This window comes from Boleophthalmus pectinirostris, unplaced genomic scaffold (assembly GCF_026225935.1).
Source record: "Boleophthalmus pectinirostris isolate CB_2022bp ecotype Guang Dong unplaced genomic scaffold, ASM2622593v1 HiC_scaffold_5, whole genome shotgun sequence".
In the NCBI taxonomy this organism is placed as follows: domain Eukaryota; kingdom Metazoa; phylum Chordata; class Actinopteri; order Gobiiformes; family Gobiidae; genus Boleophthalmus; species Boleophthalmus pectinirostris.
In genome coordinates, this window is record NW_026571404.1 from 22,239,525 (window position 1) to 22,255,712 (window position 16,188).

At 40.0% G+C, this 16,188-nt stretch overlaps 1 protein-coding gene across 3 annotated transcripts in view; it reads right to left on the bottom strand.

Annotated features, from left to right (window-relative positions):
- Window positions 1-4,934: 4,934 nt before the first annotated feature.
- wdpcp (WD repeat containing planar cell polarity effector) overlaps window positions 4,935-16,188 on the bottom strand; it is a 48,726-nt gene continuing 37,472 nt past the window's right edge. For all 3 annotated transcript variants that reach the window (XM_055162355.1, XM_055162354.1, XM_055162356.1), the window contains 5 exons: window positions 15,614-15,707; window positions 9,747-9,855; window positions 7,132-7,220; window positions 5,681-5,712; window positions 4,935-5,310 (listed from right to left, as the gene is read on the bottom strand). In XM_055162355.1, coding sequence (XP_055018330.1) covers window positions 5,260-5,310; window positions 5,681-5,712; window positions 7,132-7,220; window positions 9,747-9,855; window positions 15,614-15,707 — 375 coding nt within the window. In that variant the 3' untranslated portion in view covers window positions 4,935-5,259. The remainder of the gene's footprint in view (window positions 5,311-5,680; window positions 5,713-7,131; window positions 7,221-9,746; window positions 9,856-15,613; window positions 15,708-16,188) is intronic.

Below are 16,188 nucleotides of genomic sequence, written 5' to 3' on the forward strand. Positions count from 1 at the left end.
CACACACACACACACACACACACACAGACTGTGGTTAATGGTTTGATATTCACGAGGTTGTTTTCTCATTTGAACTAGTCACACTGTTGTTTAAAGCTTGTTTATTTTGCTTCTTTTTAATTAAACCACGTTTAAGAGGGTAAATGCAAATGAGTCCATAATTAATACAAGGCGTGAACGCGTGTAGGCCCGCATTTCCATTTTAGAGCGCAGCTGGTTTAATCCTATGTCTCTGTCAAATTGAAATACTAACATCTTCCCTTGCTCAAGGCACACAGAGCGTCTTTTTAAGCGCAATGGTAAAAAGTCCTAAATATGGAGCCTGAAGACATTTGATCGAGGCGTAATAGAATGCAGCCCTGTAATGGCGTGATAATTACTGCAGCGCCCTGAGTTGGATTCTCTAAAATAACCTACAGGAATCCCACCGCCTCTGATGCGTAATTACGTAGGTGGGGCCAGGTTAGGGGGTCACGTGTAAGTCTGTGCTATGCTGAACGCTCGTGGGCATTAATATAGCATTATAAATGGGTGGGAGACAAACGCGTCAGTTCTCTGGAAAGGTTATGTTAGACAATGATATTTTTACCTATGAAGGACGCACGAAATCAAGTACATGAGCTGGTCAAGGAAAAACAGTTCTAGTGGGAATGAAGCTATCCCCATAAAGATGTGCACGCGCGGGCCTGCCTCTTTAATTATAGGCCAACACTTGTTTTGGGCAAAAACATAAAATATTATAACAAATAGCCACTTTTTAATTGAATTACAGCATCTGTTTGTCCCAGTGGGACCCGCACGCGAGTCCTGCTGTCCCCTGAACCCCACCTTGAAAACCATCGATAATCCCTCTGCGTGATCAGATTATCATGTGATCGATACATATTGTAGTCCGGCTCTTCCCGCAGAGCCGATTCAGATGCACTCGCTCTCTTTATGGAAATGAGCCTCGCAGCTGAATAAATATCTGCCAAAGAGGACATTAAACATATTTGCGCCAAGACGCGCAAACAGCGAGGCGAGTGTTTCCGAACAGCGGAGGATTTGTCTGATTTGCATCGAACAAACATTTGTCTGCGATACAGAGGGATTGTCAAAGGAGCGAGCTACAGGTCTGCTCTGAGACAGCTGCGCCTTCACAAGCCGCGGAAAAGCACGGTGGCGCACGGGCCTAAGCAGCGAGAGGTCCTCAAGGCCGCGAGGAATAACCAGAGAAAAAGACAACAGAATATGACGGTTTTTTCTGGACCCTTTCACTTAAAATAGAAAACGCGCGCAACGACAAGAGCAAAGACTGAGCCTGATTAGGCGAAACTCAGGGATTTGGTCTAATTATTGTTGTAAATTTCCTACAGCATAAGTATAAAATATTTATTTTACGTAGATGAAGCTCCAAAAGTAAAGTATGTATTGTTTTAAATGATTAATGCCAAGAAAAAATATAAGGCTAATAATAAAGGTTCAAGGAAACAATCACAACAATAGATAAGCCTAGACAATAAATCAAGAACAAGATTCCAGAACAGACTCTCACTGATGTGTGATGAAGATCTACTCACATCATGTTTATTTTGATCAAGGGCCAATCCTCATCATGTGGATGCCTATGAAGGTCATAGTTCAATTAGTGTCTTTATATTGAGCAAACTTCAAACCTTAATGCAGTGGAAGATGCAGTCCTCTCATAGCTCATTATATTGACAAGAGGGACTCTTTCTTTCTGTACTGTTCTTTATAGAAGAATCGATTGCTGCACGTTGGCGGCCCACCTCTGACCCCTGGTCTGCTCCTCTGGGTGAAGCTGTTGACATTTTGTTCACACTTGTCCAGGAGATGAACCGGAACTGCACAGACATTTTTTTGCATCAACAGTTTGATGTGTATCTGATGGAAGGAGCCAGACAAAGATAAAGAAGACAGTAGCAGCAGTATGAGGCCAGCGTGTGAGGCCGGAGACGGAGGAGGCCGCAGATCTCTGATACCAGCCTGCATGCTCGGGCTACTCCCTGTCTAATGTATGTGCTGAAAAAACAAGTGCTTTTTGCTCATTGGCTGCTGATTGTGGCCAGACTTGGCATCCTGGTGTGTTCATAGAGAGTGAGAGGTGATACAGCAGGATTCTACTTACCAGGTTAGCACTGGGTCAACTGTACACGACATGGGAGTAGTCAGGCCACTTCTCTGGTTTCTCTGCTTTGTTATGTGACAGTTCATTTTAACAGTCTCATTGCAGGCCTTATATTAAGTCACATGTGACGAGTAAAAGTCCTAATCCATCTTACACCATTCTTCGGTTTATAGAAAACCGCCTTGTACATCTTCAAACCTACACCAGCACTACCCATTTCACAGCTGAGTCCAGGTGGCCAATAGTCAGTGGAAAATGCAGCTCAGTCACCTATATGACATGAGGCGCTGGGTATTCATGTACACATAAGTGTACACATGTACACAGAAGAAAGTGCTTTGTCAGAATCCTCTTTAAGCACAAGCACAGGTGACCAAACTGAGTGGAAAGAAGGCTGAGGGACACCATAATAAAAAAGACCATAACAAACGTTGAAAGAACAATTTCTTTTTCTTTTTTTTTTCAGTCAAAATGTCCAAAGAAAGCATAAAACATAAGAACATGTATGTGCTCAGAACAGGCACAAACACCCAGTCAAACAAAACACAAAATGGGACTTTGGAATGTAAATGATGTCAAACTCCCAGATTTTTCTATTGATCACATAGTATTTTCATTAGAAATATTCAGAAAGTAAAGTCACAAATGCAAATGCTGAACCTGAGAGTTTCTAGTAGCGACTAAACCCTAGAACTCACTAATACATTAAAAAACAGCATTTCAACAATATTAAGTTTAACTGCCCCCATCTGTATTAAATAATATTGGCTTATTAAATGTTGTGTTGTCACCAGAAACTCAGCTAGACTATACAAATCCTGAGATTATTAATAATTTTATTCTATTGTTTTAGTCTATTAATAGTTTTAGGGAACATCAGTGGTTATTTATCTTTAATTTATTAAGACATATCTTCAATAGACGAAAAGTATGAGGTATTCTTGCTTGGAGAAAGGATGGCCAAGCCCTCCTCCGTACTGTGTATCAGTTGTGTTTGGGGGACAAAAGCAGGACGAAAAGAAGAGGTATTTAAAAAGAGCCCATATTATCTCATGTGGAAAGGATGTACCCTGTCCTGTGTCCCAACATGCCTGCTCCACTCCAGCCCTGCGAAGGCTTAGCACAAGACTCACTGGCCTTCAGGCATCACCTCTTCACTCACTATTTCCTTGTTTATTTAGGAGACTCATTATTTGCAAGTGGTCAATTTCTCTCCACATACTAATCCAAAAGCAATGACTGAAAACAACAGCGTGGTTCTCAAATGTAGAGGCAATGTACTATTGTCTTAAAATGGCACAACCTTTGACCTTAAAAATATGCTGTAAGAAGCACTGCCTGACCGGAGAAATGAAAAGGAAATTACTGGAGTTAGCAGCAATAAAGCTTTAAGGTGAAATATAACTATGAAATGAACAGGGTAGTCTCAGGAAGAGCATCTGGCTTTTTAACGATGTATGTAAATAACAGGAAAGAAAATAACGCAAATCTTAGGCAAATCATTATGGGCATTTCTATCCATCTAAAAATCTTCAAATAATGTTTTTTGGTGTTGTGTTCTTAATCAGTAAGACCAATCACTTTATTGCACTTCATTTAATTCAAATTCTCATCTGTGGTTAATTTGTACTCTCCCTGTTGCCCTGAGGCATGCTGGGATATTTGTCTATTATGTTATTGTGTGCGTAAAACAAACCTTTACCACAAAGAGCCTGAGGGGAGCATTTCAGTGCAATCAGAGGCATCATTAGCTGTGATAAGGTCTGGGTAGAAACACTGTGAGCTGTTGAGGAAGTAGAAAAAACAGTGAACCTTGATAAAAGTGAGTGCTGTAGGCTTGATTCATTTCCAAATGTTAACAAGGCCGTTCCAGCTCCACACAGTATGTTAATACCACTAATAAGCCTATCTCTTCAAGTCATCTCTACAGATACAAGATTTGAGCGAAAGGCAGTGTTTTCACAATGAGCTGCTGGCCACATTTTAAATGAGGCATAACTACATTTGATTTACAAAGCTGACATAATTGCTTAAAGGGTAACTGAGCAGAGCATGCAGTCATCTACTTTGTTTAGTGTTATGACAGAACAGATTTCACTGTTTGCATGTCAACGGGGGCTACTCTGTGTAGGCCATAGCTTACATGGGAGTAACTTGTGCTTGGATGTTAAGCAATTTTGCAGCTTTTATTCGAGCTGTCAAGTCAAACAATCGCAAGATAATACTGCCTGGGTCTGTAAATTATGAACGTGTCAAGAGATGCACTAAAGGCAGAGACAGATGCCACTTATCACCAGCAGCCTCTGTAGTGTGACTGTATCATCCGAAAGGAAACACTGCATTTTGATGTTTACATAAGAGAAGTATTAGTATCAGTCACAAATGTAATTCCTTTCACCCATCTCTCTCGCCGTGAATTGACTCCCCAAAAAACATACAATGATTTTTTAAAGCTAACAAAACAAAAAAGGGAAGCAAGCAAAGCATCCTGGCTGATCTTCTGTCCATTCCCAACATCGCTTCTTGTATATTTTTTGGTGGAAATCCTCTTAGAATGCAAAGTAAATAGATTACGATACAGTGGGGGATTAGGGCTCGCGCGGCGCTGTCAGATTAGTGGCTGAGCGCGGCGCGTCGACAGCTCTGACACGGCCATGGCTGCTGTTCAGGAAAGGGGCTCCGCGCAATGCTTTAAAGTCGCGGGTTGGCTCCTGTTCATGAATAAAACTGTGGCCCGTAATCTTGGCCAACACACACACACACACGAGTGGAGCACACACATAGTAAATGTATTGAATATCAGAGCTGATGGAAGTATAATAGCAGCTTTTATTTTGCCTTCTTATTAATGGTAAGGCTTAAACACAGTCATGTTTTATAAATGCAAAATGGTAATGTTTGCATTAAGTTGCACCTGAGTTTACACTTTAAGACATGTGCCATGGTTTTGGCTGATAGGAACAGTAAAGTATTATCATAAATACTTTTACTACCATAAAACCAAAAAATATACTGCGACATCTAAGAGTGAAATATGTATTCTTAACACTATTACCTCTCCAACACAATATTATATCTGCAAAAAACATACATTACAACTCTAAAAAATATATAACTATAATTGTGCATTGTCAAACCATTCCTAAATGCACCACTCGAAGGGTCCCAGGGTCTTCTTCTTCCTAAAAAAAAAAAAAAAAAACACTTTTAATCAATTTCAAAAATAGATATTTCATGTAGAAATGTTTAAGTATGTAATGTTACAAAGTCTACTAATGTTAATGATAAATTACTATGAGTAATGATCAATATTTTAAAGAATAAATAATGTGATGAGATAAATTACATAACCTTTACTCATCACTTACTTAAGAACAATATAAGGTCATAAGAACTCATACATTAACTGGTGACTAATATAAAGTCAATACAAACCCACAATGCATGTTTTGTCAATTATTATTACTGTACATTTACTAAAATAAATTAGAGCATTTCTCATTATAACAAATGTAATGTTCAGTTAGAAAGGGAATTGGTTCATTAACTCACACTTGCACTGGCTTTGTCACCTTCTGCAACACCTGGAAATCAAACCACAAAACAAAATAAACTGAGTAAAGCACATTATTGGGGCCTGAGTCCAGTGTGATGAGGCACATACAAGCAGATCGCTCCCTCAAAAATGTAACCCTGCATCACTCACCTGCATCTGTGGCTCTGAGCTCTGCCTTAATAAGTTTATGATTGACATTAAAACCCAGCCGTGCCTTTTACACTCATTTAAAATGCGGATGCAAATTCCCTACAATAGCCTACAGTCCGGATTATCAAATGACAGAGTGCGAACAGTGAAAAGACCAATGCTAATCAACCTGAAAAAATTAAATTATTAAAATGGAGGGCACAGAAGGAATGGGAGGTAAGAGCCAAGGAGAGGCCATGTTTTCCTAAAGTGGTTTACCTAAATGACCAGTGAGTCATGAGGCGCAAGACAAAAGCACTCAGGCTAAATGTGCAGAGGGACACACAATGTCATATGAGAATCAGAGCACGGCTTACAACAATAACTGCCTTATAGTAGACAGCAAGTCATATTTCATATGTTCAGGTTTTTGGGGGGTTAAGGAGTGTGGAGTAAAAAAAAAATGCATGTAATGAACACAGTGTGGCTCTGTTGTTTTACTTCAGTATATTTTAGACTAATAAAATGGCAAGTCACTAATAAGGTAGAGTCTTCTTGGACATAGATCACACTACACTGTAGATAAATAGGCTATGGGATTTCCTCTATGGCCCTTCTGTATGATCAAAGATGTGCCAAGTGTGGCTCAGTCAATAATAAGAGTCTGTGTGCTGAATGCAAAATCAACTGCACATGAGACGGAGCCACAGCATCAGATCCACGTTACAGTGGAGTTACAGAGGGGCAACCGGTCACCCTGAGCAGACCAGTCAGACCAGTCTGACGCTGTTCACCACCAACAGAAAAACACACAGACAGTTGATGTAACAGCAAAAAAAAGTGTCCAAACACAAAGTGAACATTTTTTAATTATTAGATTAAAAAAACAGGTCAAAACACTCCATATTTGTGAGTGATGGAAGATGTAGAGAAACCAAAGCAGTGGCCTGTACAAAGACCTGTAGGCAGTTTTTCCATGACATGTTTTTTTTTATTAAACACAGCAGGAGATATTGTTGTATAAAAAGAACCACTGGTGTTATGAGAAAACACTGTTGCAGGTGACCCAAGTTGACTCTGGATGTGTCTAATACTCTAATAGGGTTGATGCCTTCAGTCTTTGACAGTTGGGCGGCAGATAACGTCTGATAGTTTAGTAGAAAAACTAAGAAAGACAGATCTTGGGGCTATCCAGATAAATATTTGTAAAGTAATAACATATAGTGTTGAATCCAACTCAAACTCTGAAAATGTGAGTACGTTTGTGGGCCATAGGTCATCTTAGTGAAGTATTTTCCCACAGACAGGTCAGGCATACCTGTGAGTCTGAGAGTCCTGAAGGCATGGCTGCTCACTGTCACTCGGAGGCTTTCAGGCACTTGACTTCTCTCACTCACTTTTCGGTAACTTCATAAAGAAAACAGCAAAGGCAAAAGGTTAGCACTTGTGTTGAACTAATATGGACCAGATCTTACTGAGTTTTGAGCTTTGGGTTCATTACAACAAAGTGGGCCATTGCCAGATTTTAGGCTGTTGTGTTTTGATATTGGAGATGCTGCGCCATAGAATATCTGATCTCATTTTCTGTTTCTCAAAGTAATAATCAGCTTTTCTCTGTTGTGTGTCAAACCTGAAAATAGTCACAGTTTTGCAGAGAAGGACCAGCAGCAATCACAGAAGCAGTTTATTGGGATGCTGCCCAGTTTCCAGCTCTCTCTCTCCTTCGTGCGCTGGAGTTGGATTTGGGAATGTGGGAATGCAGCGAGGAGCCCCCAAACTGCTATTGTGCTCTCCTCCGTCTGTTTTCTCTGCTCTTTTCTCACCGAGCCAAACGGGAAAACGCCTGCGCTATAATGCCTCCCCTACTCCATCTCAGTTAAGCTGTCACTGGCTTCACATGACAAACAATGAAACTTCATCAGAGACCAGATTACGAAGAGGCTCTGATATAAAGCGTATTCTAACAGAAAAAGGGGCGAAATTGTGCAATAAAAACGCAATGGCTTTTGTCTTTTTTCCCCTCTATGGCCATTATCTGTGGGACTGTTTGGGGATCTGCTTTCTTCGCCAATGTTGTTGATGCGGGGAAAGACCTGGGGAAGTGCGCTGGGCGGTTGGTTGCCAAATTGCCCTAACCCTCTTTACCACTCTTTTCTCTAGCATTCTTATTCCTTTTTACAGTTTTTAAAAAAGAGCTTAGCAGCATCTCTGTGTCTCCTCACTCACAGGGCCCAGCTTGTTTAAATTGGCTGATAGGAAGGGATTTGGGATGGATGGAGGGGGCGCAGTGGTGAGAGTCATCAGTGTTACAGTCAAACACCCATGAAAAGCCTATGAGGATGAAAAGAACAAGAGCGCCTTTTTGTCTAATACACGCAAATCCTATATAAATACTCCAATATGTTAGTGTGGCTATGACAACGACCAGCCCCTCCACCGCTGCCCCACTCATCCCAATATAATGCACGGATGGCTATATTTCTGTTGTATGTGAGAGACAAAAGAGAGGATGGTTTTAGTCACAGTGTTTCAGCATGTCATTCATCTAGGCCCAAAACAGAAGCAGTACAATCGCCCAGTGTTATGTGAGATGTGTAAAAAGTCCACACACCAGAGCGAGGAGAGTACTGTAGACTGGAACAGTTATAATGGGGCTCAATAACTTCAGTTTTAAGTGTCAGACCATGTACTGATGTGGATTTGAGATGTCACACTTGAGGGACACTTCACAGTTGCCGTTAGACTCATTTGGTTCTTTCCACTGGTCCCTACTGAGTCGTACTCTGGTGGACTTAGCTTGGCTTCACATAACTTTCATGCTTTTCCATCAGGTGAAATCATATCAGAGCTGGCATTTTTTTCTTACCTTAAATGTGCACTGAGCAACTTTTCTGGTGGAAGGTCTACCACCTACTTGTCTCCATGGAAACGTTATTGCTTTGCCTGGAATGTCCATGGTATGACTTTAAATATTTCCATTTAGCATTTGTTCATGTTTTTCTATTGCTCAAAAATTCAGTTATTCTCTCTATGAATAGGGGTGACTCTACACAGATCTGACTTGTAGTGAAGCGGCGAACATTCTAAACAAAGCAATAACATCTCCATGGAGATATCAGACAGTGGACCCTCCATTAGAAATGTTACACAGTGTACTTTTAAGCGAGCTAAACTGATATTAAATCATGATGACATTAACAAACTACCAGCTGCTGAATGAACACAATTATGATAGTGCCTAAATAATAGATAGATGTTAATTGTTGTACTTTAAAAAGTGACTATACTGTAAAACATGTTGGCTTCATGAGACAATTACTACCAGTATATTAATACTAAGAGGGCAGGTCAGAATTCTGTAGTAAAATTAGCTTTATATGTTTTTTGTGGTACTGGTGGTATATAAGTGGCATTATTATTATTGTTATTACAAAGGCTTGATTCTTGTCATTTGAAATGACTTAAAGCCAAAAGTTTACAATTGCAAGTCTGTGGGCACAATTCCTGACAAAAAAACAATTTATTATTTTTTATTTTTCAGTGGGACAGTGTACATTAAATAAACATACAAGAAATGTACCTGAATTAGCCAAAAGGCTAGTTTCCTCGGCAGTCTCCCCTGCCAGATGGTACAATAACTTTGGCTATTTCTTTTAAAAGCAATGCATTTCTCCTTAGTTCATTTGTGTTGTATGACAGTGTTTCTTTCATGTGGATTGACTGTGTTGAGGTGTTAATAATAAATCAGATAAAAAAAAATATTTTGACCTCCACCTTCATTTTAAAACATGGGTGTCACGTGAACCCAGTCTATTGCATTAACAGTGCTGTTGAGATGTCTGCCGTGCTTGGACAATAATGGGCTTGAATAAACAGAACATGCCATAAAAGCTAACATACATGTAGTGTAACATGATGAGCACACACACTCACCGCGCTGTGGGAGCGGACGGCTGTGAGGGTCCTGTTGCATTCTGGTTCCTCTCTGTCTGTCTGTCCCCGAGGCTGGGAGCAGGCTCACTGTTAGCACCACTCACAAAGTCTGTCAACAAACACCAGAGACATTAATGCAGACATTTACACTCTATATATGGAAACTTCAGTTGGCTTTTCAAATTACCACTGTACATAAGAAATATTGTCATTATAAATCCTAGATCTGGTGAGATTTGAAGATGTTTTCATGTGGAAGTTTTGATATGGTCTAGTCTTCTGGGAGGTGGTTATTGTTTTGCCTGGAATGTTCCAAAGTATGGCATAAATCTCCATGGAGACAAGCGGGTGAAACCACAAAGTATTTTATTGCAATCACTATTGCTGTAATTGAATACATGCAAGATTGTAAAGTTTATACTACACTGAGAAAAAAAAAAAATGAGTGCACCTTTACAGTGCACCTTTGATATTGTAGAAGTGATGATGTCATACTTCCAGATGGGGAGCAGGAGTCAGTTTGCCCTGTCATGCCAGGCTTTATAGGAATTCACCTAAAAAAAACAAACTCTTTCTTCGTTCTTTACTGTAAGTGTTATTGATGAATATTGAATAGATTTTGTTCAAATAATCTTTAAAAACACATTCTAAATTTAATGTGCAGCTCTGTAAACTTTATCCACCTTTCATATCAGCACGCCTCAGTGGAACTATAGTCTGAATGTGGGCTTAAGCTTCTCCTTTGCTCTTTGAAGCATTAACAATGGCATTTCCAAAAGTTTTTATAGCAAGACACAAGTCGAACATGATTGGAGATGGTGTGAGTGGAATCACCGAGGGAGGGAGGGGAGTGCAGAAACAAACGCATCCTTTCTTCACCCTCCCACCGGAGCTAACAGGCTTTTTTCCATAAGGACCCAGAAAAGAGAGAGCGCGAGGAGGTGGAGAAGTGGATCTTAAGATAAAGCTCTTGTCTCTTTGCCCAACTGAAAGGCCCTGCAGTCACATCAGGCTTTGTGAGGGGGAGACAGACGAACCGGCAACCAACTTGGCTTCTTCTCTTGGCAGAAAGCGCAGCTCAAAGGATGGAGATAGAGAGGCCTTCCCGCGCACTTGTTCGCTACTCTGTTTTGCACAATACCGTATCTATCCGAATCAACACACGTGTCAGCCAGACAGCTATAAGCGATTTCCGAAGCTGTTCTAAAAGGAAGCATTGCAAAGCTCAAATGTGTGTTCCATTGTGTGATCCCTCCTCGTGAGGCTGTACAATACAAGCGCATGAATATGAGCAGATACTGTGTCGCTGTCCAATCTGATTTACAGACCAGCTCGTGTCGACATGATGCTGAACAAATCTAGTCTGAATAAAACTTGTGATTCTGACTGTGCTAATGCTATTTACAGTAAAAGCGTCTCTATAGTATGCATTGGGACTCACAATGTTTTGCATGTAGCAGTTTTGAAAATGTTTTTTTTTACTCCTACAATAAAAAGATCTGCAATGTGTGTAGGGACAAATTTTATCTATAGACGATGAACAGACTGATAAAAACAAGACCCTAAATTTCGGTTCCGCACAACAGGGGTGTTAACTGGGACGTTGAACACGATTTCTTTAGAGAGGAAGTCTAGAAATATATACTATAATTTTGATTATCATACATACATGATCAATACATTTAGATTTCTCTAAATGGGGTTAAATACTTCTTATTTTAGTGCAGTTAAAGGTGCATTGTGTAACTTTTCTGGTGGAGGGTCCATCAAATGCTTTTCTCCATGAAGATTTTATTGCTTTGTCTGGAATATTTCACTTTTATATTTCATAGACAACAGACCGTGGAGAGGAAACCCTGCTCACAGTCAGAATATTTGAGCTAGAAAACCACCTGTAATTTAATAAATGTAAGGTATGAATGAATGAAAGTTTTTTCAGATAGTAATGCATAGAACATGTGCAGAAAATGTAAATACATAGATATAATACAAAAAGTAAATATTTATTTTCTATAATAAATAAAAATAAATGTCACGCAGACATACTACTAGCATTCATTCATTCATTCATTAATAAATGTAAGGTAGAGCTGTTTCATGTCATACTGTGTAACATTCCAGAGAGAGCAACGACATATCCATAGAAACAAGCAGGTGACAGACCCCCAACCAAAAACTTCTATAGTACATCTTTAAGTGATAATTAATTTAATAAGTGACACATTTTGTAGTAGTAGTACTGATAATGGGACCTGTGGTAGTAGTTGCAGGTCGCACCAGCAATAGCAGTAGCGGTTTTAGATGATTTTTTACATAAATACTTTGATACACCATTTTTAAGCAATACATTATTTTGGATGTTCAGTGTAATAGGCTGTTGTTTCAGAGTGACAGTTGCAGTCCTCTCTTTTCTCACCTGTTGTAGTAGTGCAGGTACAATTGAACCTTTGTCACATATATTTGCGTTTTCCCTTTTGTTTGCTTGTCTCATGACACTGACATGAAGTTGCTCCATTGTTTCAGGAAGAAGACACCAGGATACCGCTGAAGGTGGCGCCCTATTTGCCTTCTAACTGTGTGTGGATTTGGTTTTGTTTGCTTGCTCATGACTAGCTCTAGTTTGACGACTGTGTTCATGCAGGATACAGACCGCTCCAAACAGTTCCCACCCAAAAGGCGTCCAGCACAAGAGAGCAGTGAGAGAAAACGCATCAACGCAAGCATGTCTCCAGGGGTTACTGGTCTATTGACACATCAGTGGTTTTTCCTAGATACCTGCTTCCTTTTGTATAACTAGATGCATTAACGCCAGTCCAATAATGTGTAAAGTGAGACACCTGTTCACTGGAGGCCTGAGCCTGACAGGAACCACTCATTATTCATGACTTGTCTTTTTCACTGAGATAAAGTGTTCCATGTGTCCACACCGCATATACCACAAATCTGCTCACATCAGAACACACAGAGGATATTACTTAAAGATACACTATGAAACTTTTCTGCTGGTCTCTAAAGGTGATGCTATTCTTTGCCTGCAATGTTCAACAGTATGGCATTAAATTTATCTACCGGTATCTTCGTGGATACAGGTGGTGACAGGGGCCAAGATACAAATTTGCAGAGCGGCAACCCTGCTCACAATAGGGAAGAAGAATTATTATACTAGAAACACCTGTAATTAAATAAATGCTGTAAAATAACGAACTTTAATGCCATACTGTGGAACATTCCAGTCAAAGCTATAATATCTGTATGGTGACAAGCAGGTGCCAGATACTCCACCAGAAAAGATTATTATTTTAGTTGAGTAGTCAGTTAACCTCATAATGACATTGGATTTTAAAATTCTTCATTAAATGCTGGTGCACAAAATATGATATTATTTATTTATTTATTATTTTGAGATGTTGCACATAGTATTGCTAGTGTTGTCATGCGATAAAAAAATTGAGAGATTAATTAATTACAGATCATAATTAATTAATCTCTCAATTTTTTTAATCTCATTTTAATCTCACCTGAAAATTGCTGAGAAAAGCCTTCAATTTGAGGTATTTTCATTTAAATTCATTATTACATTATTGTGGCAGATCAAAAGACTGATATAGATTTAAAAAAGTGACTTTATGAAGTCATTTATTGTTTAACAAATCTCTCCAATTTGGCTGTTGAGCCCAAGTCTCCATGAATAAGAAACTGTTTGCTGTAAAGTAGCAAAGACGAGAAAATCTTTTGTTTACTTAAAGACAATAAAAAGTCCAGTCTTTCCTTAACCATATTAAAAATATTATTGATAGAGAAATATATATGAGATCACTGGTTTTAGTCCTGCTTTTAGTCCTGGTTTAGACCTGCTTTAGTCCTACTTTAGTCCTAGTTTAGTCCTGGAATGGATTAATCCTGGTTTTAGTCCTGGTGTTAGTTCTGGTTTAGTCCTGGTTTAGTCCTGTTTTAGACCTGGTTTAAACCTGGTTTTAGTTCTGGTTTTAGTTCTGGTTTTAGTTCTGATTTTAGTTCTGGTTTAGTCCTGGTTTAGTCCTGGTTTTAGTTCTGGTTTTAGTTCTGATTTTAGTTCTGATTTTAGTTCTGATTTTAGTTCTGATTTTAGTTCTGGTTTAGTCCTGGTTTAGTCCTGGTTTAAGTTCTGGTTTAGTCCTGGTTTAGTCCTGGTTTAAGTTCTGGTTTAGTCCTGGATTAGTCCTGGTTTAGACCTGGTTTAGTCCTGGTTTAGTCCTGGACTGGATTAGTCCTGGTTTAGAGGCGCACAGGAGGAACCGTACGCGAGAAAACACGATCCACACACGGCTCACGGGAGCACGTCGGTGTCCGCGCAGTAACTACGGAAGGAAACGTGGTCCGCGCGTTCTCAGGTTAATGACGATGATGAAGGTGTGTGTTTGTGTTTGTGTGTGTTTGTGTGCGTGTCCCCTCATGTGGCAGGTCACTATAGGACAGTAGTGCAGACATCAGTCTATGCAGGTTGTTTTCACCAGTGACATTTAAGTTGTAGGCGATTTTATATTTGTTATTTTCTTTTATATTTCACGTCGGGAGAATAATTTCCAAGACACGAATGTGTTTTTACCTGTGCACTGCTGCCTCTGTTCTACTGGCTCTTCCACCTCGTCCATTGTGCGACTGACGCCGCCAACCTTAACATGACGTTTACATCGCTTTTACTGCGCGCGTTTTGTGTGGGTTTCAGGCAATGAGTGGAATTACCGAAATAAAAAAAATAGTTTTTTGTTTTTTGTGTGTGTGTGTTGTTGTTGTCCCAACAACACATAAAAACAGGTTTTATAATAAAGCAACTTGCATACAGAAACAGTAAAGTTAGAGATTAAAAATGAGATTAACGCGATTAAAAAACATAACGCAATAAATATGACTGTAATTAATTAATCACAATTAATGCAATAATTTGACACCCCTAAGTATTGCTAATTGCTTTGTGAATTGAAACAAAAAAGATCTCTGGTTTAGTTTGAGTAACAGTGCTGCTGTGCATTAGCATAGGTCTGCCCTCTCCTCAGGCAAGTTTCCAATCCTTTCTTACTTTTTTATATCATTTTCTTTGATTCAACTTTCAATCTACCTACTTTCTTTGCTTCCTTTCATTGTTTTAACCTCCACTTCTGTCTGTCATTCCTCCTTATGTCCCATCTTCCCACCTCCTTCCTGTTTTCGCGCCGCCGCTGCTCCTCTGCTGCAGTCCAAGGATAGGACATGCTGCAGGTGATGGGGCTAAATCATCAAGGACATAATTAAGAGGCTTATGAGGGAAGCGTGCCTGTTCCATTAGTCCTAAAAACACCTGCATGCATAGAGAGGGCCCTTGCAGTTCCTCCAACACTTATTTACATTCTGCCACAAACATGCGGGCTGCCTCGGGGGCTTGACCTTATACAGTGGAGTTAAATACCTCTCTCTTGCTTCATTTGCAAACCCTGGCGCAAGCACAGAGCCCGGCGGTCAGTTTTAAACACCAATGAAGGACTCAAAGACATGTTCATCTCAATCGCTGGCAAATTCAAATGCTCCCATGTCTGCCCTCTGAGCACTTGTGTGTAATAGTGTGTGCAAGAAACACACACTCGCCCTGATCCTCTCTGGTATGTACTTTAAGGAGGGTTTGTCAAAGGGCAGCACTAGAGCCCCTGGTAATGACAAAAAACTAGCCCTATGCAGACTTCCTGGTCACATTTATTAATTCAAAGTTTCAAAAAAGGATATTTAAAGTTCAGCGTCAAATGTGATCGGTTGGTGTCACTGCCGGATTTAGCAAGGTTATCAAATGTCCGGCACACATTTGAGATATAAGAGGGAACAACGAGACTTTTTTTGGTGGTTAATCATGATTTTCTTACCTGCGTCGACCCGGGCCTCGATTTCATTAGCTTTCCTCCTGGACACATCTGCAAGCACCACCTCACCCTTATCGCTGGCGACATAATGGAGGTCCTTTGAAGGTAATGGAAGAAAGAAAGGAATGTGAAAGTTAATCTAAAATGAATCTAGGCTCCAATGACAATAGTTTTTTTGGAGGAGTGGGGGGCAGTGTTTAGAGGGAGAAGGAGGAAACAGATGAAATAAAAAATGAGCCGTTTGAAGGCTGACATCAGAAAGACCACCGGTTGGATGAAATGCCGTTTCCTCAAAAAAACTTTGAAATCAGCCTGCTCTGGCACCCCCGCTCGGCCGCGTCTCTCGTTTTGAACTGGGAGGATGTTATCTGCCACATTTCAAAAACGGCAGAGGAGGCGGAAAACTGGTCACCTTTTAAAAACGTTTGCATTCTCTTGCTGCAGAGACGTATCCAGCCAAGCACATTATGACACAAGCCTGGGACAATATTAGAAACAGTATGTATGCTCTGTATCTCTGTCTGTCTCACACAGCCGTGAACAGAGATAATATTTCTAAATGATGTCTGAGGGTCCTT